Source organism: Sycon ciliatum, chromosome 11 (assembly GCF_964019385.1).
Source record: "Sycon ciliatum chromosome 11, ocSycCili1.1, whole genome shotgun sequence".
In the NCBI taxonomy this organism is placed as follows: Eukaryota; Metazoa; Porifera; class Calcarea; order Leucosolenida; family Sycettidae; genus Sycon; species Sycon ciliatum.
The window spans coordinates 7555259-7582684 of NC_088653.1; the positions used below are offsets into that span (position 1 = coordinate 7555259).

Sequence of the window (27426 nt, forward strand, 5' to 3'; positions counted from 1 at the left end):
TCATTCCCACCTGGTGGGCAGGTTGTGCATGTGTTTTCCCAAGGGGACAATGTGCGACGGGACACTGGGTTATCTGCATGCCAATGAGAGGCAGGCCTGGAGCTCCCTGGGAGCGGGTTGGTCATCCCCACTTCGTGGGTAGGTTGTGCATGTGTTTGCCCAAGGGGACAATGTGTTACGGGATGCTGTTGTCTGCTGGGTCGGGTTTGTTTGTGGCTCGGAAGCCTACGGAATGAGCTGCTATCATGCATGGGACCCGTTTACGATGGCCATTAATGAGGACCCATGGTGGTTGTTGTTTTTTTGCTGACTGGGTTGCATGTTTCTGCCTATTTTTGCTTCTCCGTGTGTCATTCTTGTCAGGCCCGTCCGCGTTCTGGGTCGAGGTGGACGCTGTGACACAACCGTCCCTGAAACCTCTGGCGGACCTGCTAAGGACAGTGATTTGGAAGGATGTTGCTAGCTCCACTGCGTCTGCGTACCAGCGCGCGTTACACCGATGGGAAAAGTGGGCCGTACCGTGTCAAGTTACGTCATTCCCAGCAGCACCCACCAGCGTGTGCTTATACATCGTCAAGTTTTTGCAGTCACCATGGGGTCACTAAACCAATTTGTGGCGGCATTGCACTGGGTGCATTGTAAGGCGGATTGCCAGGATCCCACACAACATAGGGTGGTGAGACAATTGCTCACTGCTGCAAGACGTCTTTGTGCCCGACCAATCAATCGCCGCTCACCCTTGAGGTCGGTGGTGTTCAACAAGGTCGTCGCCACACTGGCTATCCCTACCGCCCCGTTGCAGGACTGGCAAACCGCAGCGTTGTTTGTCCTCGGCTTAACTGCTCTGCTTCGCTGGGACGATTTACAACACCTCACGCCTCAGGATATCTCCATTTGCGGCACGCATATGTCCCTACACCTGCGACAACGCAAGAACGACCAGTTGCGCCAGGGCGATGTGGTCATGGTGAGCCGACTGGAGCAGCAGGCCACTACACCATGTCCTGTGTCGGTCATAGAGGGTTTCTTGGAGAGAGCGCGGCATGTACCCACTCAACCTCTCTTTGGCAAGGTCTCTGCAGCAACCCACCAGCCATGTCTGCGGGGAAAGATGACATACGCCAGGGCGCGCGAATTGATCCACACAGCTCTCGCCCGCGTAGGTGAAGACCCCACAGGGTATAGCACTCACAGTCTCCGGTCGGGGGGGGGGGGGGGAGCGACGGCAGTGGCCAATGCTGGCGTGCCAGAGCGCCTTCTTCAGCGGCAAGGGGGTTGGAAGTCATCCACATGTAAGAACATGTATGTGTAGGCTGTTCCCTCAAGGACATGCTGTCGGTGTCTGACGATATATTGCACCAGTGACTATCGGGTCGGCTATCCTTTCCGTCGTGAGTGAACAAAGACCACACTACTACTGTGATCTGTATCTTTCTGTTGTGTGTGGGTGTGTCTGCGGTGTACGCAGAGGCCAGCTAGCTGGCAAAAAGTGGTATTTTTCGTTGGCTGAGCATAGCGAATGAAACGAAAAATGTATTTTTTGCCAGCATTTTCACCATAGTTACGGCACCAGGATTGCGTCAGCTGTTTTTTTGTCAGTGTTCTCAAACTTTTCTCTTCATTGTGGTCTTTCTCTTTTCGTTGTAGTTTCCCACCCGCCCTCCCCTTTATTCTCACTTCCGGATAGGTTCTGCAGGCTACGTTTTGTTCATTTATCTTATGGGGTTATTCTAACCGGTTTTTCCTCAGGGTTGTGCCTCCGCCGGGGTCCTGAGGTTTTTTCCGCCAGCTTCGGGCTGGTTAATTATCCGGCGGCCCCATTCGCCACATTGGTTCACTTTTTGCATTATGTTGGTCTGGTACATATGTGTACAATGTATATGCGTGAGGTGGCATGCCCTTCTTCATGCTCATCTATACACTACGCTAAGCTCTTCCATCTTCCACCGTGAGAGAACAAAGACCACACTACTACTGTGATCTGTATCTTTCTGTTGTGTGTGGGTGTGTCTGCGGTGTAGGCAGAGAGGCCAGTTAGCTGGCAAAAAGTGAGTTATACATCACTTTATGCGGAAACCACACAGCTTTAAAATGCATTTTCTCAGTACTGCGTGAAACTACATAAGCGTGTATGTTCGCAAGTTGTACTTATTGTAGTGTTGAGATACCCAATTCAACTAAACCAATACAATACCAAACAAGAAAAATAGAAAAAAACCTCTTTTCCGATCTAGAGGCTCAAGTTGTGTTGCAAGATAGTGTGAAGTAGACATTTGCACACAAGTAAACTAACACTAGCATACAGGGAGCACACATGGTGTATTGAGCACATTCTACTTTACCAGCAGCATCTTGGCGAGCAGCAGTGGACTGACTGGCTTGATCAGAGTGTGACTGGCTGTTCGAAGGAACGTTCTCCACCGAGTCTGATTGAACAGTAGAGGAAGTGAATTTAAAAAATATCCATGTCTCGGTGCAGAAATATTCGATTTTAGGAATGTGTATTAAATGCTAAAGGTCAGCATAACCCACATATCTAACCAGTCATGTGTTCATTATCCACAGGGGAAATAATTCTTTTTTTCGTATAGAATCCCATGCAAACTGAAGTTCTCTTTGAGACCTGAGTAAGCCCATAGATCAAGTTGTGTTGCAAGATAGTGTGAAGTAGACATTTGCACACAAGTAAGTAAACTAGCAGTAGCATACAGAGAGCACACATGATGTATTGAACACATTCTACTTTAAATAAGCGACGAGGAGATAATAGCTTTCCATGATGAGTGGGTCATGAAAAATGATCAGGAAATTTTGCATTTAGATTCATCATATTATTCTCTTCTTTTTGTTTCGTAATGTCTGCCTTACTGATACTATTCTTGCCTTTTTTATCGGTTGAAAGCGTCCTTATCGACATCAAGTTTTTAAGTTGTGCATTCGCCTAAAAATGCATGCTGTCACAACACTCTGGTTGACCTTTCTATGAATGAAGCCACAGTTTTTACAGCTGACAATAACGAGATTGCTTCAATACTCCTACACTTAGGCATACACATATGGGATAGGTGTGCAATGAGGTTGGTGATCTCGCTACTCATGGTTAGTCACACACGATTAATCCACACACTTGTGATAAGTCACACACCATTGACTCATGCACTCAGCATAAGTCAAGCACTTTCGAAAGAAGGGCATTAAATTTCTGGACAGGCAAGCGCAGCGAGGTAGGTAATGAAAATTGTCTCGGGCAATATTTTTCGGTTGCAAGTATGGCATCTAATGTGTTCTTTATCGTTGTTTCTTTTCCTGGCTTCCCCGATCAGGTTTGAGTCTCCTCAGGGTCCTTGCCCTCCCAACCTTCATTTCTGTGCACATCAATCTTGCTTTTTCAAATTAAATTTTGCTATGATGTGATTTGCCTGCTTTTATGATGCCATACAATCACCATTGGGGACATGCACTTGGTTTTTCCCCTCACTACTACGTGCTTCCACGCGAGGATTTTTACCAGCGGGCGCGGTCCAGGAATTAATCTGACCATCCCACGTACTTCAATAAGAAGCGCTGTTCTGCATCGTGACCCGTCCTTGTAATCCTCGTGCATACCGTCTTCTTTCCATTTAAAACATTCTGTTCTCAGTCAGTATTTCTAGACTTCTCTCGTTATCCGGTTCACATCTATCAGCGGTCAACTGTCCTTTAATTAGTGTGCTGTTCCTATTTATGAATATGTCTGTCAAACAGAGAGGTTCCAGGCTGTCCAAGAGAGTGCTCAATACCGAGAGGCAGAGCGGGTTCAGACAATAAGAGGACAAAGATAGTATTTTAACTCCGCGTTTCACGCACTAAGCGATCATCAGAAAACAGTTATCCCTACAGCTGAACAAACGAGTCACGTTGGTCATACATGAACATGTACGCAGAACTAACGTAAGTCGTTGTTACTTCACTACAGGCTGACATGTTCTTGCATGAATCGGAGAGCGACGTGTTCTTGACAGAATCTAGTTCAAGTGTGTTAGGACAGATCATGGACACGTACTGGTGCATGTGGCACGGAACTTGACGACCTTGAAGAACACACTCAAGCCAATCACCTTAAAGAGCACGCTCGTGCTTTACGTGAGCCAATCATCGTCCCCGTTTCGATGAGAAGATTTGACCAATCTGTGAGCATCATTTTCGGGAGTCGGTTAATAGACAGCAATCTAAGCGATTCTGCCCTCCCATATTTTCTTTCCAGGCAGCGCTCCGGAGCTGTTGCGTGCCCTAGAATGGTTCTACGCCAACGTCCATAAGCAGAACATTTCTGAATACAAACGAAATTCCTTGCTTGCCGCTCGATCCGCAATCCATCGACATGCCGAGCGAACAAAACCTTGTTTGCTCGCTGGCTGATGACTTGCCACCACCTGGTCACATGCCGATTTCATTTGTACTCAGAAAAGTCCTGTTTGCAGAAGTTAGCGTAGAAATGTCCTACGGCACTCGCCATCTCCGGTGCGCTGACTGAAGAGAAATCAAGCGCAGCACCGAGTACTGCTCTCTTTACAGTAAGTATCGAAAAGTGGTGAATATAAGCGGTGAATATCTAGCAATATCCACTATGCCTGTAGATGGCCAATTGCATGAGGGTGAATATGGAATGAAGTATAAGCCAGTGTATCTATATAAAGCAAGAAGGTAGAGCAAGAAGGTATGTATTTTTGTGTGTTTTCGTGTATGTATATAGCATACAGACAGACTAAGACAACAATGGTAACAGCACACAAATTGAAGGGCAGTTGACTGCAGATAGATGAGAACAGGATAAAGAGAGCAGTCTTATGTTAAAAGGAATAACGCACCTGTTTCTTCAGAGAGCTCCGCTTCATCCTCTTCGTACAGGTTTGCAATGCGTTCGTCCGTTGACCACATGGCATGGCTGTAGATACACTCGCACACGCACACACACACACACACACACACACACACACACACACACACACACACACACACACACACACACACACACACACACGCACACACACACATACAAACCCACAAACACATTCAAAATGAACAAACATGGAACATACTAACCATTTGATGACAAAATTTGATACTTGCACAAACACATGTAGCTGCCCACATTGCTAGCCGTACTCCTGCACGCATTCCTGCTCATACTCTTGCCAATGCCCAAACTCCTGCCCACACTCCTGTCTGCACACTTTGCCCACGCTGCCCCTGCCCACACTCCCAGCCCACACTCCCAGCCCACACTCCCTGCCCACACTCCCAGCCCATACTTCTCTGCCCACACTCTCCCCCGCCCACACTTCTCTGCCCACACTCCCCTGCCCACACTTCTCTACCCACACTCCCTGCCCACACTCCCCTGCCCACGCTCCCCTGCCCACACTCCCCTACCCACACTTCTCTACCATGGCTCCGGGTTCACGGATATGTGTTTACTGGCTGACATTATGCCATCCTTGGTAAGTGCACCCACACAATTACTGGCCACAGTGTGAGCGGACCTAGCTTCCCCAGTTGACCCCCTTTCAGAAGAACAGTGTACACTCTGCCCACACTCCCCTGCTCACACTCCCCTGCCCACACTCCCCTGCCCACACTCCCCTGCCCACACTCCCCCGCCCACACTTCCCTGCCCATACTTCTCTGCCCACACTTCTCTGCGCGCTTTCCTGATCACACTCCTGCCCACACTCTCCTGCCCACCCTTCTCTGCCCACACTCCCTGCCCTCTTTTCTCTGCCCACACTTCTCTGCCCACACTCCCTGCCCACACTCCCCTGCCCACACGTCTCTGCGCGCATTCCTGATCACACTCCTACCCACACTCCTGCCCACCCTCCTGCCAGCCTTTCTGAACATGCTCATACTCCTCCTCTCACTTCTCTGCTCGCATTCTTGATCACACTCCTGCCAGCCTTTATGAACACGCTCATACTCCTCCCCTCACTTCTCTGCTCGCATTCTTGATCACACTCCTGCCAGCTTTTCTGAACATGCTCATACTCCTCCCCTCACTTCTCTGCTCGCATTTTTGATCACACTCCTGCCCACACGCCTGCCAGCACTCCTTCTCACAAGCGCGCGAAGGACTAAAGGGACCGTCACTTAATTTTTGCCGACTACCCGCCAAAAAATCTTTTCGTTTCACGTGTCAGACACGTCCGCGTGCGCCTACGATCACGAATAGCGACTACGTAGTCGACTTGCTACCTTTCACGTCAAGCAATCTGTTCACGCCACATGGCTGGATATCGATACTAGTTCGTCCACCAACAATTGAAATTAATGTTTCTCACTTGAACACTCTGTTGAGCTGTCGCTGTCGTGACAAGGCCGTGTATACTCCAAATCTACATGTAGGATGAAGAGTAACAGTTAATACTGCTGATAATGCTGATAATGAAGTTTGCTCCACAATCGCTCAGAATGCTAATGTGTGTCCATGGAGTACTAAAACGCCCAACGTGGATGAAACGGACAACAGCAGCGGCTAGAGCGTTCTCCTTCCTCGGTGAACACTGCTACAAGACACTATGCTTGATGATTCACCAAACACCAAGTCACCATCGTTGGGGGCCAATTCAGTAGTTTTCAGGCACCAGCGAGTTGTTCGTCCAGCAACTAACTTTGAGTCTTTCTTCAACACTTCGTAGAGCAGCCGCGCAAGGCCTTTCCTTCACGTTAGGGTAGCGATCCTTCCTAGATGCTATCGCCATTCATTGCTACTTTTTACTACTGTACAATGACACTCCAGTAGTGTTTCTCCGAAAATAAAGTCAACTGCCATTACTGAGTAAAGAGTCAGTACTCTCACAACAGACTCAGTAGCAGCTCGGCCTAGCGCCTAGCTGGACTTGTAAAAATTTATTATTATTTTGCAAGTCTTCAATCATGTATTGTTTGCTTGTACGCGCTATCGATATCCAGCCACGTGGCGTGAACAGATTGCTTGACGTGAAAGGTAGCGAGTCGACTACGTAGTCGCTAGTCGTGATCGTAGGCGCACGCGGAATTGTCTGACACGTAAAACGAAAAGATTTTTTTGGCGGGTAGTCGGCAAAAATTAAGTGACGGTCCCTTTAGTCCTTCGCAGCGCCACTCCCTCCAACGCTGCTCAGTCCTGCCCCCACTCCTCACTACTACCTACACTACTACCTACACTACTGCCTACACTACTGCCTACACTACTGCCTACACTACTGCCTACACTACTGCCTGCACTACTGCCTACACTACTGCCTACACTACTGCCTACACTACTGCAGTACTTTGCCACTCGTCGCTCCAGCCAAGCACGCAACTCGGGAGTATGTAGCTTCTGTAGTTGCAGCAGTTGGATAAAGTTCGACTCTGCATCGCCGTGGCCACGCAAGGGAAGACCTTGGTGACCCAAAAACTTCATGTTCTCTAGGATTCTCACGAACATTCGCCGATTCAGGGCTTTCTCCTTGGCATGGGCTTGACTTAGCACCTCACCAACGTCCGGGACAGTCTGCGGTAGCACACGCATCACCTGGACAGCGTCGATATGACACAGCGACTTTTCGTGCCGGCGGAACCCCTCCGTGGCATCTTTCCAATTCTTGAAGGCCTTAGAAATGAAGGCCGAGTCCTTCGATGGCGCTTTCAACTTCCCTTGCTGATCAGCAAAGGAACACAAATGGCAGGTCACAGAATCCGTCGACTCGTCGTAGTGCAACCAGTTGAATTTATCGAACCAAGCTGGTTGAAACGGACGCTCAACGATCGATGTTCGCCCGAAACTTCGCTTTGGAAAAGCAAAGTTCCGAGGCTGATGTGCATCACACAGTGTACATGGTCGTAGGCCATACCGGTAGGCCTATATGCACGCACACTTGCATGTGTTACGCATAGGGCTCCCTGGTGCAAGCCAGGAAGTGGTATGACCCCCTACGACTCCGTGGTGTAGGCCATGCAGCATTGCAGGGCCTTCAAAAAAACGTGGTCGGGCGAAAAAGTGGTCATGTCATTAAGCAAGCAGTGAAGGGAAATTATTGCCACTGCCTACTGACCAGTACTTTGGCCGAGTGGTTGTGGGCTTTCCTGCCAATCCCAAGGTTCTGAGTTCAAGACCAGTGCTGACACCAGTGAGCGTGTACATTGTTAACAAATGCTGTGATGCAAGCGTGAAGCACTTTACATGCAGTTAACTGCTCTGACAACCACTGTCCACTAGCAACTCACTACACTGTATTCGTAGTGAGGGTAACATAGATGCAGCTAACGAGGTTTGCACCTTGTCAGGCATTGCTTGTGATACTTACTAAGTCACCCTCACTGTCACGTGCTGCATCTGCCACCCTGGTATCTCAGGCATGGTGGTGGCCTTGTACAAGCAAAACGTCCTAAACTGGTTGGGTTTCTCAACACAATTGCATAGCCGGTTTTGTTGCGTATTTGCGATCTTTACTTTCTTCTGCTTATGTACTTCAAATAGGGAAGGGTGTTTTAAAGAGGATCTGGGAACTACACAGCTCAATAAGACCTTTCTGCTTTCTAGGGATGATGACGCCGCCACATGAAAATGCCACATGAAAAGACTACATGAAAAGACCACATGCAAAGGCGTCAGATGCCGCTTTTTTACGGATGGAGAGGAAAATTCAGATCCACCAATTACAGTATATGGGCAAAGGGGAAAACCCACTTTCTGCATCAACGTTGCCCTGTTTTCCACACCTCGTGTTCCCAACTCACTGTGGTGTACAGCACAATTGAAGCAATCCTCTTCAAGTCAGGACTTGATCATGATACATATACCTGTCATTGCACAATCATGGTCTGAGATCTCACTCACTGGGCCGGGCTGACTCATTATGTTGGAAATGGTGCAGTACATTTCACTGAACTTTACCTAGGACTGATTCAACGGTTCTATACTTCATTGCCAACTGTGGTGTTCCCCAGGGATCGCATCTGTCTCCTCTACTGTTCGTGATCTACATTAATGACCTACCAGAAGCCATACATCATTCGCACACCTTCTTGTTTGCGGATGATGTCACTCTACTTTTGCCGTACAAAGGCTCTCTGTCAAGTCCTGGTATCCAAGCGGACATTCATGCATGTCAAAACTGGGCCAGGGAAAGAGGCGGAGAGTTTTCGCCCTCAAAAACTTCTATTTTAAGCTTCCGTTATAAGCCAGCGGCAGCATCGTCACCAGCACCAACATCTGCCACCTACACTATGGAGGGTCTACCTCTTCCCAGTATTGACATCCTCAAACATCTGGGAGTTCGCTTCAGTGCAGACCTAAACTTCCGTCAACACTACCTTGACATCAGTCGCAAATTCAAGCAGAGAGTAAGCCTACTTTGTCACATGGCACATCGTCTTACACCGCAGGCCATGATGCTCCTCTACAAGTGCTATGTTAGACCTGTGATTGAGTATAGCGTCGTAGTGTGGTCCTTTCGTCTTCGTTCAAGCGACTTGACTGAGCTGGATAGAGTCCAGGCCAGGTTTGCAAGATCCTACCTTAGGAAACGCAAAATCCAAATCGACTTTAATACACCCAAGCAGGATCTTAATAAAAAAGCTAACATTGAATCCCTTCTTTACCGCAGGCAGTTTTTAAGCTTGGTTACCATGCACAAATTTATTTTCAAGTATCGACGTTGCCTAGCTTCATTCCATTTCAATATCACGCAGAGTGCGAGACGCCCTAACAAAATTATTCTCCCTAAAGCAAAGACCACATCAAAATCGTTGTTTCTCTTCCAAACCTCCCTCTTATGGAACTGCCTCCCACCAAGACTAACTGCAGAACCATCCATTATTGTTTTCAAGAATGAGCTTCGCAAACTCACTTGCAAACATAGTGCTTTGCTCTCCGGTATGCCTACGCCATGTACATAACCCCCCCCCCCCCCCCGTGTGCTCCCCAACGCATTCACGCTGCACAACTTTTCACTACTTTCACTTTAGCTCATACGTGTACATGTACATCCTTCAAAGCGGTGAACCCCTTGATAGGCGACAAGCCTCTGGGTCATCCTAATAAAGATATTATTATTATTATTGTTGAGCAATTCATGAGTAGAACTTACAGTGGTGAAGTGGATAGGAAAATACCACAGCTGCCATCAGCAGCGTGATGCTCAGCATGGCCTGATACATTCAACAGGAAAAAACAGAAAACCGATTTTAAAACTATCCCTGTCTCTGTGCAGAAGTATTCGATTATAGGAATGGGTATCAAATCATCAAGGTTAGCATAACACATACCTAACCAGTCATGTGTTCATTATCCACAGAGAAAAATATTCTCTTTTTTCGTATAGAATCCCATGCAAACTGAAGTTCTCTTTGAGACCTGAGCAAGCCCATAGATCAAGTTGTGTTGCAAGAGAGTGTGAAGTAGACATTTGCACACAAGTAAACTAACACCAGCATACAGGGAGCACACATGCTGTATTGAGCACATTCAACTTTACCAGCATCATCTTGGCGAGCAGCAGTGGACTGACTGGCTTGATCAGAGTGTGACTGGCTGCCAGAAGGAACGCTCTCCGCGGAGTCTGACTGAACAGTCGAGAAAATAGCTCCGGCAGAGACCTGCTGGACGGCTTGCACCCGACGCTTCCGGAATATGTCTGGGAAATCGGTGGCCAGCTGCAGTGTGGGGAGTAACAAATATACAAACAAGCAACAAACATGGCTCTGATATCAACATCAGCTAGTGTCAATATCATCCACACCACTGAGAGTGAAATCAATGAGAGGTACACGACCGAGAATACATTGTGCATTGCGTAATGGTAGGTGACAGATGTTTTGTTGAGTAAAATGATAGAACAACTTGCATACATCAACAGAGACACATAGGCAGAGAGGCAGAGAAGTAGAGAGAGACTGAGAGAGAGAGAGAGAGAGAGAGAGGGGGCAGAGAGAGAGAGAGAAAGAGAGAGAGAAAGAGAGAGAGAGAGAGAGAGAGAGAGAGACTGAGGGAGACTGAGAGAGAGACTGAGAGAGAGGGGCGTGCGCAACAGGCCATCACACTCACCAGTTCTTCATGCTGCCGTAGCACCTTGCAGATCTTTGCAAAGCGCTGGGCGTTCGGTGATTTCACTAGCAGCTGGTGAAGCTTGGTCGAGGTGTGATGGTAGTCGGTAACTGCCCAGCTGTGGACCAATGCTGCTGCAGCGTGTAGATGATTACTGTGCCCACGTGATGAAGATGATGATGTAAGGCCCAGGCAGGTGGCCAGTGCAGGCAGGTCGGACTCACCAAGGCTTTCTCGGATGGACTCAGAGGACTTTGCAGAGAGCAGTGAAGCATGGTTGACCGGCCATTCGAGAAGAAGCGGGGCACGATCATCGTAACTGTAGGTAGTTGAGAGAATATCCTGTGTCGCTACGGACGCTCGGACTTGCTCTGCATTGTACACAGCGAAATCAAACTTGTGGCTTGGCTTGCGAAGGTGCTGACGAATGGAAGCAGAGCTGAGGATGCTCGTGGAGTAATTAGTGCCCGGGCTATACTGTGCAGCGAGCCTATCAAACACCTTGCGCAACAGAGCCAGCAGACAATAGCCATCTAGCGTATCTTCAACGGGCGCATGGACAACAGCGACAGCTTGGCGCAGGCTGTCCGTGACGGAGATGCAACCACGGGCTGTAGAATGGACTGGAGTCACTACCACCAGATTCTTCCAGAGCTCAGCAGGAATGCCGTGAAGCTCGTGGAAATAGGCGTACAGCTCTGTCTGCAGCCTGATAACTAGAGCAGTGGAGAAGCAGTGCTGAGTCGTGAAAGAGACTCCTGCGCACGCCGACCGAGGTGATGAATCTTTCTTGGCCAGTGGGCCGAGGCAGTTGTCAGCGGTCGGAAGACGGCTGGGTGCCAGGATCCTTTCTTTCTCCTGCAGCAACACACCTAGTTGTATTACCATCTGCAGCAGCAGAGGGCCTTGGCCTTCTGCTCCCTCGCAGCTGTTAAGCTTGTCAAGGACTTCCTGGACCTTTGCAACACCATCTTTGAAGTGGAGCATAACTTCATCGTCAAGCCCAGGTGGTGCAAATATCAGACCAATGACCTTGGAGAGCAACCAGTTGGGTCGGTTAACAATGATGTCGTCCAGCTCAGGTGATGAGAAAGAAACAATCTAGAAACAAAAACACGATAATGCAAACCCATACACACATAATTGTAAGCCGACGCACGATATATGCCAAAACATGGATACACACACATTCCACACGCATGCGCAGACAGGATATTAAAAAGGCCAAATACCTCCAAAATAATACAAAACAAAGCCGGTACTCTCCTATCAAAAACAATGGTGCCCTGCCTCGAGACCGGCCTTGTGCTGCTGTGGAGTGTACGCATGACATCAGAAGATCCGATTCCGCTCGACCAAGACCCTATGCAGAGCTGGATCGGCAATGCACACTCTGGGGGTTATGTACTCTTGGTATCGATGAAAAACTGGTCTAGCACTGAATGATAGATAATAAACTACAGCTAATGGCAGGATGGGCATCGTAATGTTCTAGATATGGGCTGTAAAAGAAGTAGGAACAAATCAAACCGGTTGCATCTTTCCCTAAAACCAACGAATAAGAAGGGTCGTTGGAAAAGTTTTTTTTGTTGTCCCTGAGACGAGCATCATTCGTTGGAGGGGTGGAGGGGGGGGGGGGGGTCGGGCAAAAATCGCAAGTCGACCGACACTACAGTCAATTCCTCGGAAACTGTCTCGCTGGCTTTTGAAAGTTCGATCTGGGCCGAATTGAGGATCAAAAACCCACTTTAAATCTCAAGAATCTCATTCTGGGTTTGGGATTTGCTTCTCCACATATTTTGCCATGGCACCGGTGCAAATTTTATAAACCTGGCTGAATGTCTACTATGTGAGGGGGACACCAGAAAGGTAGGGTACCAGTTTCCAATAAATCGGGAAAAATCACAAGTCGACCGATACTATACATATGTACATGACTACATATACATGCATGCAATTTTCATCATCCAGCATAGCAAGCTACGTTCGTTTCATAGGGAGTGGAGGGTGTGCGAGCAAGAAATGAGCGATGTTCATTTCAGGGATGATAAAACACTTTCGCGACGACCCCTTAGAAATGTACATGACGTAGATGACATACATCATAACATGAAATACATCTACTGCAAGTAAATTGAAATTACTCTATCTGCAGAGTATGTACATACCAGACCATACGCATTGAGGATCTTGCGATATCGACGGATTTGTGCGGTGTTGATGCTGTCTGCATTGTCATCAAACTGTACGTGGCTAGCAGCACAAAGCTGTCGAGAGAACTGCCGACTTGTTGAGAATGGCTCACGGATGTTGTCATGCAGTTGTGCCAGTACTTCCTCTGCCTGCCCGAGCACTTTGGGTTGCTTGCAAGATTTCTGAACATGAACATCAACACAGTGGGTTAATTAATTTTAACCCTAGAACAGCCAATGGTGTCATTTGACACTGAGCGAGTCAAACTTATGGAATAGACCGATCCCCTTATTATACTGGGTTCGAGCACGGGGGCAACCTCTCTCGCGATCGAGCTAGTTTTTGAACGTGACAGCATCTTTGACAGTGTGTTTCAGGTTTGTTTTGGAATGTCTTCTGCTTAGTTCAAGTGGTTTGCGATGGCTTCGAGCGGTGCTGAACCTCCTGCTGGTAGGAGCAGAGTCTCCGAGAGAGACATGGACTGTGATGCAGCTGCAGGATTTTTTTAAGGCGCGGGAGGGAACGATCTCGGGCCACAAACAGGAGTTACTCCAGAGGTGAGTTTTTTTGTTGTTGAAATATTCGAATCGCGAATCGTGTTGTGAGATTTATTTTGGGCCTAGGCTACAGCAGACCGTATTTCTTTCTCCTTGAAATCGGTGCTGAAGATAATTGTAACCTTTTTCTGGTCTGCCTTTTCCTCTCCAGAGCCATCTTCTATGAAGGTAACCGTGGTGCTGCCAAGTCACCAAGTCGCGATCGCGATCAGCAGCCCTGAAGTGGAGAAATCGATTTTTCAACGATCTGGTTGGACATCAGCCACTAAAGTACTTCTGATGTGCCTGTAGTGACAACAGCAGCCATCCTTGGACACCTTGCCAAGACAGGAAAAGCCACTGGTGGAAGCGACTGCTATGAGGTGACGATAGCAGTGGTGATCGCTGTTTTGTCAAGTCGTAGAGCTAGCCAACCCAGAGGAAGCAAAATAAAACGATGAGCAGTGCGTGGTATTTGTTGAGCGTGAAGAGCTAGAGGAGGACAGTGCAAACACATGGAAGGAGTGGATGGTGTTTGAAGAACAGTGTGATGTGTGCCGGCTGGTGGTGATGGTGGTTTTTGTCATGTATTCGTGCTGCTTCTTGTGCTGGAACACTTCTCGCCCAGCAAGGCAGATTGCGTGCTCCCTGGCCCTCAGTCGGCAGTGGAGCATTTGTTCCAGGAACATTACCCCAGCCCAGAGCCAGTGATGAGTCGTACCTTTGAAAAGTCGAAGCTTGCTGTTAATCGCAAGCGTAGCGCAGTGGATTGCTCCCTCTTCGAAGCACGAGGGCCAAAGCTTGCCGCTGTCTGCAGCAAAGTGTGTGTGCGGTTCTTTCGAAGCTATGAATATACCCCCCCCCCTCTCTCTCTCTCTCTAAGGCTGCAACCACACTAGGTACAAAACTGCGTAAACGCAACTTTTCTGCTTGTGTCGTCAAGGAAACGCGTACGAAACGCAAAAGGTACTGCGTTTCGTTTCAGCAAACCGGGTACCCCTGTAGAAAGCAACTTTTCGCCTTTTCCTTGCGTTTCGCTCAGTTCTTCATACGGGTAGATGTTTCTTGTTGAGGCTTGCACTGTGTCGGTAGTAGACGGCTTCCTTGTCAGTGCAGTTTGTAGTATTTGAGGTTTCATCTGCCAGGGCTTTGCTTTCAGTATAATTTCCGGACAGTCCCGTTGCCTGCTGTTGTTAGTTCGAGATGCCGCGCAACTACATTGTATTTCGCTGATAATCTCGAATTGAGAAGCTCATGCAGCTTGGGGCAGCGTACCATGAAGACAAAGCAGGGCCAGATGACAGCCTGGAGCGGACAATCCGAGAGAAGGAGATGACCGAGGCCTTGAACGTGTATGTCAAGGCGCTCGCGACTCTTTTTCAAACTACTACTACTTCAGTACATGTAGTACAATACATTTTCACAGCGCTATTTTTTCTGGGACCCAGAAATGTAGACAAAACGCAAGGATTCCTTGCGCATGAAAGGGCAGTGTGGATGCGACTTTGCGTTATCTAAAAGCTGAACGCAAAAGCGTACTTGATTTTGTACATAGTGTGGTTGCAGCCTTAGGAAGACTGCATGTTCAGAGTGAACTATTTTCTAGTATATTTAATGTAAGGCGAGCTTTTTACACCCAAGATGAAGATACAGTCTTTTTTCTGTTTCTATACCTTCCTAATAAAATACATTGTGACAGAGCTTTCGGTCATACTCCGCTGTACTACATCCTCAACCCGCCACCACCATGCGCTCTTGGCCGAACTAATGCACGAAGCGTAAACGCACCAGCACAGCAAGGACACTTCCGTTGACAGATATTGTTTACGCCTCTAGACAGCTGTTTCGTTTCTTCGAGCTCATCGTTAGAGGAGGATAGTAGCAGGATACTAATAATGATAATATAATATAAGATGATAGACGGTTTATGGTCCGATATTGATGATTGGAGATCTAAGAAAGCAATGACAGTGATTGCGAAATGGATAATATCATGATTATACTTCGAAGTATGCCAGTCTGGTAATGCGTTGTACTAGTGGACAGTATTGGAATCATCACTGCATTCGATGCAGATATTGGTATACCTTTGGTTTCAGTATTGGAAAAAAAAGAGTAACAGAACCTGGTTGATTTGGTTGCATCTGCGACTGGCTACCGGGTGTTGTGATCAGCAATGTTACCATGAGAGAAAATAAGAGCGCAAGGATCTGTTTGGTCTTGTGCACCCTAAGTGCATGGCAAAATAGAACTGTTTCATCCACAATGCAGAATGTCTTGCGGTACATGGCATTGATGACTGAACATCTTGCCAGCTCGCCCAAATGGGGATCATGCCCAAACGGAGGAACAAGACATCTTCCAGCTCAGCTAGCTATATACCGTGAAACGGATGATTAACTTGTGCCATGCATGTCAGCTTCTGTTCCTTTCGGCCCAGGCTTAGACACATCAATGCCAATAGCAGCTGATCCTCCACTACATGCTCATTGGAGATTTACGGCCACCTCCAACTGTATCCGCCGTCCCTCCGCTTCCGTCTTCGCAGATCTGGCGCGGCGCAGTACAAATTTTCTCGGCTGGGCTCAAAGAAGTCCCACAGAGCGGTTCAAACACCTGAAGGCAAACCAGTCAGAAACTGGAGCGGCTCAGAGTCTTTCTTTATGTTATTGTACGTAAGCTGTTTTTCGGCTTTCTTCACCCCAGTCATCACATCGTCCAACTGCTCCACGAGACTCTGTACACGAGCTCTACTTGCTGCCAGCTCCTGATGCAGATGCTGCACTTCCATTACAGGACCCAACTGCACTAAGCCAGGTTCCTTTTCAACTCAAAGTACCGTTGCCTCCTAGCAAAATACTGGTTTGGGAGCATGGGGAGCTCGTGATGCAGATTCTGCACTTCCATGACCGAACTGGACTAGGCTCAGCAAATACTGTTTTGCGAGCATAGGGAGCAGGGCGTCCGGACTCCACTCTCCTCCGAAAAGCAAACCTGGTACCGTAGGACAGGTGTTTGGGTTCCTGGACTCATCCTGCCCTTGTAGAGCTGGGCAAAACGATTTCGGGATCGAAATGATCGCTGCAACTCAAATATTCAAAGTAACCCTGAAACTACGTCCTTCCTCGGGGCATAGCCTGGATCCGCTTGCTCCAGGCCGCTGTGGCTCCACACGAGGAAAGGAGTGAAATGACTTGTTTGCTTCGTCCTCCTGTTCTGAAAGTGAGGAACGCAGCAATGATCCTGAGAAGGCATCCTGAAGTCGTAAAAAGGAAGACGTCTAAACAAAAACAAAACAGCTCAAATCAAAAGTCCTTGTGACATTTTTGTGGACAGGCTTGCACTGCATGTAGATTTCGCGTGCTCTGCACTTCGCATGCGAGAAGTCACGCACAGCCAAGGTGAGGTTGGTCGCGTGTGTAACCTCATTGCGGAGTTGCCCCCTTGCTCGAACCCAGACAATAATAAGGGGATCGGTCTATTACCGAAATATGGCTAATCAGAATAAGCTCAAATCTTGTGACTATTCCTAATTTTGCTTCCTCTTTCGTCTGCCATAAACCTTTGGTTTGTAATTGATGAGGTACCATAATGGCGAGTACGTGTACATATACCTAGAACGGCCAACCAGTGTCATTTGACACCTGCACTATAAAAAGCCATTATTGCAGCTAGATGGAAACAATATGAACATATTTCGAAGGTGTCGGCCATATCGAGTTGCTTGTATGCCAACCAGACAAAAGATAGGTACATGTGCAGGAACATTGCTGAATACAGGCAAAAATATATGATCAACATCCAACCGTCGGGCGAGAATCGCGAATTTGTGGCGGGTAACCATTAGTTCACAGATTACACAAGCACTCTTCAGCTAATGTCCTTGATACTGCTCATTCCCTTTCATTTTCCTGTAAATTGCCCCAGAGGAGCCATCGCGGTCTGACGGCCAAGGAAATACTAGAACGGATGCAGCCTATTACCATGCATGAATCTGATGATCATGAAAGAGAAATTTCCTACTTTATCTTCATTTTATGGCTGTTCAAGTGTAGTGACCATTGGCAGTGGTGAATCTGGTCTGTCATTGAGGGTGAATCGTATGGTCACAACACCTGAGTACCTGTGGATTCAGAATGTATTGAGGTTTACGAGCCTCCAGAGAGCGGACGAAGATTGTGGGATAGTCCAGACAAGGAATTGTCAGAAACAGTTGCAGGAGTGGTGGAGACCCCGAAATGGATAGTGTTGAGGAAGAGGAATTGCAACTCTGCAACCTGGAGATGGTACACCGCATTATCGCAAGGATGGTGCTGTGTAGATAATCCTTCTAACAACTTGACGAGCTAATAAGGCTCTTGAACCAAACCTCTTCCTCCCCCTCTTCAGGCTAAACGGTAGGCAGCCGCTGGGATGCCTTCTCTCTCTTTAGAGGCCCCGGCTGCTGCAGAAGGTGATTGCTAAGTAAGAACTAATAACTTCATCATCAGTGCATTACTGGTCAAGAAACTGTTGGAGAAGAAAGAGTTGCAGTATGAACCACTTTGGTAAATTGAAGTGAACTACCATCTAACCTCATTGCCAATAATAGCGGATTGAATTTTGTTTTTCAAGATTACATTGTAGGATGCAAAGACGGTAGACGTAGAAGGTAGAAGTAGCAAGAATTATCAATGGTCCGCCTAGTGTAGACCACCTAGAGCCATATGTTTTACATGGTAAGAGTAGGAAGCCCCACATCGTCCAATTCTAGCAAAAGACGAGATATGTCCTTGACCGTTTCGATCGAATGTGGTAAACCTACTCAACAAAGACTATTCCAGAAGATGTCCCCCTGCAAGGCGGTTACATAAATGAATAGATGTGACAGGCATCAACGCCTTCACAACATCCCAGAACTTTGCTAGTTCATGCACATCCAGAAAGCTTGTAGATAGTCATGGCATCTGGTTTCCAAGTGCCAGCCAAGGAGAAGAGAAGGGTATACCTCTTTGAAAGAGTCTAAAATGCACTCGTTACTAGCCTAATCTTGAAACCATGTCTAGCAGCATATGTGTCAGCTTGGTGAAAAAAGATGCTCATAGTCAGTCCATATTTGTACTTGTTACTGTGTGTCATTCATCGTGATGGTCGAGTAATCCGATTATGCCAAAGCACATATTCCCGAAAAGCAGTTCCCCATGTGCCCAGTGACGTTGACACATTGCTTGTTATTGTAGCTCTGTGATTATAAGACATTCCTATGCAAGTAATTGAAGTTTTGCAAGTCATTGAGTTCATCCTTCGCGATTGCCGTTACGCGTACATCGTTTTTTAGTTGCGTATAGCCAACAATAGTGTCTGTGTGAATCCTAAAGTGTTGTGTACATCATAAATGCCGCTAGTGATAGCCAGCACTGAAAACAGTTCTTAGACATGGAAATGTATGCAGGTGTCAAATGACACCGTTTGACCGTTCTAGGAGTACTGAAAGTGGTGGCCGTCCTAGGGTTAAGTACTCTCGATGCACAAACCTGATTAACCCTGCTACCGTTAATGACGTTTAAATACGTCACTGAGAACGAACCAAATACACTAATGACGTACTTCCTCCGTAAGCAAAACTTCATGGCATATTTACAGTTCAGTCTAAAGCATTCTATGGCTACAAACATACTTTGAAAAGTGGAAAACATAGCAGCATATGAGAGATTCGTTATTTCCAGATGTCACACAGCTCGTTTCAAAGCAGTCTAGCTTCACTCTTCCTCTGAATCTGATGACGACTCACTCCATGATACCATCGAGTCTGCATCCTCGCTGACTTTCGTTTTTGTTCCGCAGCCTTTACAAGTTGCCAAGACACTAATTAATCATAGAGATCGCCAAGTTCTTTTCCAGAACTGTGAGCTTGACGACCTCCACAGTGGCGCTGGTAGTTGTTGTCTCTGCCACTCTCCAGAATGCCGTGATGGAAAGAGGCGTACCGACACAGGCAAACACTTCTCATCTTGGCAACGGGGTATTCATGCCAACATGTTTCCACAGCTTGCAAAAGCTTATTTCTGGTTTCCTTCGTCACAAGTGACCAGTCTGCCTCCAGGCTGTGGAAGAATACCAAGTCGTCGAAGTTGAGATTGGGACTTTGAGTCGGCTGAATGGCAACCCGCATGTCAAACCCTTTTCTTTCCCTGTGCTGCTAACACACGTGCATTGATTTTGGCTGTGTGCGGACGTGCAACATCGTGCTGGTACGGCATGCAGTGGCTGGCCGGCTTCTTCGAGCAACGCATCTTTTAAACAGTTTCTCATTTTCGCACTTCGGTGTCGCCTGGGCCTGGCTGGGGTTGTGTTCTGGTGCCGATTTTCGAAAGAACTCCACCCTTTTCAGTGGCGTGTCCAGGATTTGGCTGAGGGAGGGGGGGGGGGGGTTGCGGCCGGGATGGGGTGGGGGTAGACATCATGCTATGGTCCCCGGTCAGCCATTTTGAAAACCGGTGTCAAGAAGCCGTAAATCTCACACACCACTTAGAGCAGTATTTCTGTACACGCAGTTACATTGTACATTGTAAACTTGAAATTACAATTCTTTTCAAATACATCCATTTTCAACCTCATATCTTATCCCTTTTTCATATCAATATTTTTATTTTTTATTTATTTATTTATTTATTTATTACAGCATCTCATAGCACAGTGAGAACACCGGCCAATACAAAGAGAGAGGGTGTTAGCCAACCACGGCAAGGCAGGGAGAAGGGGAGGAGAAGAAAAAGGAACCGGCATGGATAAGCAGTGATTGCAACCAAATCAGAAACACAAAATCAAAATCAAGGCGCGACAAGGCTCTTAAAAAGGCGGAGGGAAGAAAGGTCCTTAGCTTCTTGAGGAAGTGCCAGCCACGCAGAGTACGCAATAAAAAAGGGAGAGTGAAGTAGAAAGGAGGACTTAGGTTTCGGAAGGGAAAGGGAGTTTCTCGTGCTACGGGAAGAGAACCAGTTGAAACAGTGGAGGTGAGGTGGACACAGATTGAGTTTGAGAGAATGGATAAGGGTGACAAGATGTGAATTACGTCTCTTAGACAAAGGGGAAGTGTCAGCAAGGGCATAAGGGGTGGAAGATGGAAGCATGCGGGGTTTTCGGAGGAGGATTTTGAGGACTTTTTTGTGTTGAATCTCGAGCTTGGCAGCACGGGTTGTGGAAATTCCAGCCCAAGCAGTATCTGCATAATCAAAAATGGGGCGTAAGTAAGCTGAGTAAAAGAGGAGTTTACAAGAGATTGGGAGATGGTAACAGTGAGAAGAGAGAATTCCTAAAGATGAACTTGATCGTTTACATATGTAATCGATGTGGGGTTCCCATGAAAGATTAGAGTCAATGAAAATGCCAAGATGCTTATGGCTGGAAACTATGTCTATAGGCTGGGGGAAAGTGGGATGGAGGAGGGGCGGAACATCGGGCTGAGAAGGAAAGAGCATGATTTTAGTTTTAGACAGATTGGGCGATAACCGCCAAGACGACATCCAGGAAATAACTCTTTGAATCCCGTTAGCTAGGTTACTAATCAGGCCAGTGATGTTAGGAGATGCCCGTAGGAGCGTTGTGTCGTCTGCGAACAGTGATGTGCCCGGGGCAGCTGCGGGCAGATCATTGACGTATAAAATAAAAAGAAGGGGGCCGAGGATGGAACCCTGGGGAACTCCGGATAGTACTGTTGTGTCGGCCGAGGACGTCCCATGTACCGTGACGTACTGCGTTCGCCCAGTTAGGTAAGATGTCAGCCATAGCAGGGGATTGTCGTCTACAGTAAATGATCCACGAAGCTTGGCCAAAAGCCCCCGGTGCCAGACGGTATCGAAGGCCTTGGCAAGATCGAAAAAACAAATCCCGACTAGATCTCCAGCATCCCGATGTCGACACACTAATTGTACCAGGCGCGTCAGCTGGAGGGTGGTAGAATCGCCTCTGCGAAATCCGGACTGAGCTGAACTCAAACGTGACGAGACATGACAGTACAATTGGTCGTAGAAAACGCGCTCACAGAGTTTGGAAACACAGGACAGTAGAGATATCGGACGGTAGTTTGATGCTTCGTGGCGGGACCCTTTCTTGTAGATCGGTATAAAATTAGCTGTTTTCCATGCAGAGGGAAAACGACCAGTGCGGAATGATAGGTTGAAAATCAGACATAATGGGTATGCTATTGAGGGCGCAAGGGACTTTAATACCAGATTAGTGATGCCGTCTGGGCCCGGAGCCTTGTCAGACGGGAGCTTTCGAATGTAACGTCGAATGGCAGCAGTCGTAGTAAAGACAGATGTGAGACGGTCAACCTCACCCGACTCCTCGGCAAAGGGGGGAATTTGTAGAGAAGGGTCATCAGGCACGGCCACTGAGGCGAACTGAGAGTTCAATGCAGTGGCTTTAGCTGAAGAGGTAGTAGCCTGCTGCGTAGAACTAATGGTGAGTGTCGGGATGTCACGAGATACTTTATGATTTTTTAATTTGTCCACGAACTGAAACAGTGATGGGCGGTTTTTGTCCTGCAGCGTAGCTTGTACGGACCGAATGTATCCCCGGTATTTCGATCGAGTCAGACTCTTCACCAAGTTCCGTTGAGATCGATATACATGCATGTTAAGCTGGGTTGGGTATTTCTTACATACACTGTAGAAATCGTGCTTTGCCTTAATGGCGGCACGGAGGGGGGCATCAACCCAAGGTGGCTGACCTAAACGTCGGCATGAGGGGGAGAGTGGATGCCGGGAGAAGTACTCGAGGTGCTTCTCTATGACCCTGCTAAGAATAGAGTGGAAAGACGAAAGAGCGTCATCCACGTGCGAGCTGCGGAGGTGACATTTCCAGTGGACATCAGCAAGTTCAGCATTCAGGTCATCCCATACGCAACATGGCACCAACTTGAAATTGTAACCTGGGGGTGTAGGGGTAGATGTTGGGAGGAAGTGATGGTGTAGGGTTGGATTTTTGGACGTGGCAGGGAGACGGACTCGACAGATGAGCTGCACGTGGTCAGAGCTACCCAGTGGAGCGGCTGAATCAATGGAGAGGAACTGTTGGGGTGAATTTAGGACGATGAGGTCCAAACAAGATGACCGGCCACTTGGGCTCCAGTGCGTAGGGAAGTTGACCAGTTGCTCAAATCCGAAGCACCTGAAGGCAGCTTCAAGGCACTGACCCACCGGGGTTGTCCGATCACCAGCCAACCATCTCGAGTTATGGGCATTGAAGTCACCGATGAGGAGTAGTGTGGATTCAGATAGATTAATTGACAGAAGGCAGTCTTCCAGACCATCAGAATAGGCCTGGATATCCGCCAGGGTACCACCAGGAGGTCGGTAGGTGGCGCAGACTATGAGTGGACGTTGGGGTGAGTTGGCTGTGAGAAGCTCAAGCCAGATGGCCTCCAAGCCCGGTTGCTGAAGATTCGCCAGAGGCTTCACCGATGTAAAGGAGCCATCTTTCACCAGTATGGCTACCCCACCATAACCTCTGGTGGGATTGGCTGATTGAATATTACAGGTGGGACGATCCCGTCGATGAACTGTGTAGCCTGCCAATGAGAAGAGGTTGGCAGGGGACAACCATGTTTCACACAAACATATAACCTCCGGAGAGTAGATGTTGCACATAACAGTGAGTTCCGCTACTTTGTTGACCACTGAGCGGCAGTTGAGGGAAAGGATGGTAAGGGCAGTATGGATGGGAGGATAAAAGGGACGGGCCAGTGGATTCAGTGTTCCAGTAGTGTTGGGGAAGACAAGGTTACTTATAACATCATGCTGCATGGGTTCCACAGCGGGGCAAAAAGGTGGTGGCTGAGAGAGAGTGGGTGAAGTCATAGTTAGTTGTAGGAGGTAGCAATGCGGTCAGATGCGAATCGCCATTCTCGTACACGCAGGGTTTCTGGCCAAAAGTCGGCAGACATAGATCGTTCAAAGTCGGATTCCGGGAGAACCACGTGGGCAAAAGCCAGTCCGAAGTACTTCGTTTCCGAAACTGAGCATTTTATTACGGAGACTCCCCTGTCGCTACACCACTTCTCAATGCTCTCCGCAGAACATCCAGGGTGGACGTTTCCCACATAAAGGGCTTTGCATTTTGTTCTGGATGCCGCTCGTAGGGTTGCTGATTGTTTTGGTGGGTGCTGATAGTAGGATGTGACGGCAGTCTTAGATCCGGAGGAGTGTGCTGTGGATCGTGTCATTGACGTGGGTACTGTGACATGTGACGTGACCTGAGTGCCTGGGTGACTTTGATATCGCGTAGTGCGACTCGTACTGGGGCATCCCCGTACGTTGTCCCGATCACGTACCTGTGGCCATGGTGATGAGTGTAACACACCCACACCAGCCTCGCGAAGTTTCCCAACCACCTCCGCGCGAGCCATACAGTCCAGGCCATCGATGCTATGCCGCCGAGCTAAACCTCGCAGTTCCTCGAAAGTGAGAATGGCCAAGTCTACGACGTCACCCAGGCTCATCCTGCACCAGATTACCGCAGACACGGCCGCAGCAAGTCTCGAAAATAGCGTCGTAAAGACAAGCCAGCAGTGTCAACAGAGGCGCGAGCACTCCACTCCAGCGCGTGATCCAGCGCCAGCCCTAGCGCTAAGGATTAGACCAGACCTGGACCAGGACTTCATCCAATGGCAGGACACTGCCAACTCAGCCAACCTGAAGATACAACAGCAGCCCCAGCCAGCTCCAGACCAAACAGCAACCAAGTAACTCAGCAGCCAAGCAAGCTTCTTCAAGCTTCTTCCTCCAACCAGGAGGAATGTAGTGAACGCAGACCGAACAAGGTTGTTTTCAACTCTCACGGGAAATTTTTACCTTCCCTTTTCTTACATAAATCGGACAATTATGGAATTGCTTTCCACCCAAAATTACCGCTATAGATTCTGTTTCAGAATTTCGGACACAATTTTGCGCTCATTATAAACAGCATATATTTGCCTGCACAAGTCGTTATAAATTATTGATCATTCTCACTGTTAGGAGATCATCCAACAATTTCTCACCGCTCAAAACATCCTCTACATAGGCAGCGGTACTATGTCCACTTGTCACTGTGCACTGTTCTTCATGTTATTGCTGCTCGCTGACAACAGGTACTTCCACGTCTGGCGGAGTGTGACTGTCAAGTGTCAGTCCGCTCCGAAAGTAAAAGTTCAACTGGAACAACAGCGACTTCATCACTCCCACTGTTTCCTGTTGGAGCGGCAGCAGGAGTTGCGCCGCCAGAACAACGCTTTACAAAAAAATCCAGGCTCTGCTGGCTAGAGCTTGGCCTTTGGGGATGTCGCTGAGACATCGAAGAAAAGTCCTCGAGTCAACCAAAACACGATTCAAACGAGGATGATCGCCCGAGCCCTCGTCATTCGAATCGTGTTTTGGTTGACTCGAAGACTTTTCTTCGATGTTTGTACGTACACTCTATGTTGAAGATGCGTCGAGCGCGTCCCAGCAGGGATCACACTGTACAACAGTACAGTGTACAGTGTACACAGTCAGGTCACCCTCCGTGTTTCTGTAGCCGTGCATGCTCACTGTAGTCTGTAGACCATTAGTAGACAGTACTCTGGATTGTAGTCTGTACAATCAACACTAGTCACCAGCTCGACGATCGTTTCAGGCCGCGCGCGCCCCGAGCCTAGCCTAGCTAGCCCCGGCGCCCTGCCTTTTATTTTTCGAAACCAATGTCGAAACTTTGGAGGGGGGGGGCGCGCCCCCCCCCCCCCCGCCCCCCCCTCCCCTAAACCCGCCACTGCTTTTTGGAGGCTTAAAAGCCTGTCAGAATAAAAGTCGGCACTGCGGCTACCCTATGGAGGGGATATATCACTGAAATGTTTGTCTATTGCCGACAAAAGAGACCATGAACAGAAGACAATAAACACAACGAAGTTTTGTGTAGTCATCATCATCATCATCCTCTGCGTTGCTGAAAAAATAATACTAGTGAAATAAAAATAAAAATAATAAACGACACTATGCAGCTGTGTAAGCAGTAGATGCACAGTGTGACTGCCAGGCATCTCTGTCAGATGCCAATTGGCAATTCTCATGCAGAGACAAACCAGTCCACGAAACGATATTGTCAGCAAAGGAAATCTTCGGACGACCACGCTTTCTCTTACCATCCATGACAACAAACATCACGTCACGTACAAGGTCACAGGCAGATGGGCGGCAAGTGTGCCCGAAATAGGTCAGTTTGCGTATCTTGACCCTGGCTAGCAGTTGTCTCTGTACTCCCAACTCCACCAGGATACTTTCATTTGTGCGCTTCTCCATCCAGGATACTCTGAGCAGACGTCGGTAGCACCACATTTCTGCTGCCTGTATTCGTCGTTCATCTGTCTTCCGGAGAGTCCAACTCTCAGCTCCATACAGCAGGGCAGACCACACAAGGGCATGCATTATCCGGATTTTCAGTTGTCTGGAGATGTTGTGGTCTTTCCAGATGTCAACTAACTGCAGCATCCGCTCTTTCGCCATGGCAATTCTTGACCGAATATCGAGGCTGCAATCACCGTTTGTTGTCTTCCAGGATCCCAGATACTTGAAACTGCTCACCTCTGCAATTCGTTCTCCATCGACCACAAGTGGTGTTGAAGCAGTATCGTTTGCACCAGCAGTACAGGTTCCGATATGCATGATCTTGGTTTTGGACAGATTCAGTGCCAGGCCCTTCTCTCTTCCAGCGTTATTAACAGCATTGGCGAGGGTAGACACTTCTGATGGATGTGCACACAATCCCGTGTCATCTGCATATCTTAGGTTCGACAGCTGGCGTCCTCCGATGCTCACACCGATACTGTCCACATCAGCAACACACATAACACTCTCAGTATTTTTTTCTACAAAATCCACATATCTCCAGACACTGGGGTGAATGATGGAGTATGGTGGTGGGGCCCATTTAGCTCCGCCGACCAGAGGTCTCGGCTTCATTGCTCCATGGACACACCAAAGGGATATTGGGTAGGGAAGATTAAATTGAAAAAGAAAACAGAAGAAAGAAAATGGAAAGATTGTATTGCTCAGTGAGCAAAAGAATAAGTTGAGTATTGACGTGAACGCTGTTAGACTTTTAAATTCAAGAGGAGACTGTCTGTGAGGAGAGATTACATGTATGTCCAAGCAGGGTAGGACACTGTACCCTCTTACTCGCGTATGCTATGAGTGGCCCAGTATACAGGCTAAATAGATGTGGGGACAAAATACAGCCCTGCTCAACACCCTTCTTGATGGTGAACTCTAGCGAATGCGAGCCATTCCATCTGATAACTCCGCTCATCCCCGTGTAAAGATTCTGGAGCAAACAAACTATATGGCGAAGGAAACCAAAATCCAAAAGGCAACCGAAAAGATGTAAGTGGTTAACTGTGTCAAAGGCTTTACGAAAATCGATAAATACAATGGATATAGGATTCTGCCATTCAAGAGATTTTTCGATAATGATTTGCAGAACACAGAGCATATCTACAGTACTGCGACCAGCTCGAAAACCAGCCTGCTCATCTGGTAACTCAGCCTCTATCTCCTCTTTCATACGATTCAAGATAATTGTCAGAAGGATCTTGCTTGCATGTGACATCAGAACAATGGTCCGATAGTTGGAACACTCCTTAGCTGATCCAGCTTTGGG

At 47.9% G+C, this 27426-nt stretch overlaps 1 protein-coding gene across 1 annotated transcript in view; it reads right to left on the bottom strand.

The window, feature by feature from the left end:
* Window positions 1–27426, bottom strand: part of LOC135827044 (uncharacterized) — a 63054-nt gene that overhangs the window by 19611 nt on the left and 16017 nt on the right. Inside the window, exons 6-11 of the mRNA XM_065339566.1 lie at window positions 13216–13422; window positions 11048–12148; window positions 10479–10656; window positions 10092–10152; window positions 4848–4924; window positions 2343–2426 (exon numbers count right to left, since the gene is read on the bottom strand). Of these exons, the coding sequence (XP_065195638.1) occupies window positions 2343–2426; window positions 4848–4924; window positions 10092–10152; window positions 10479–10656; window positions 11048–12148; window positions 13216–13422 (1708 nt within the window). The remainder of the gene's footprint in view (window positions 1–2342; window positions 2427–4847; window positions 4925–10091; window positions 10153–10478; window positions 10657–11047; window positions 12149–13215; window positions 13423–27426) is intronic.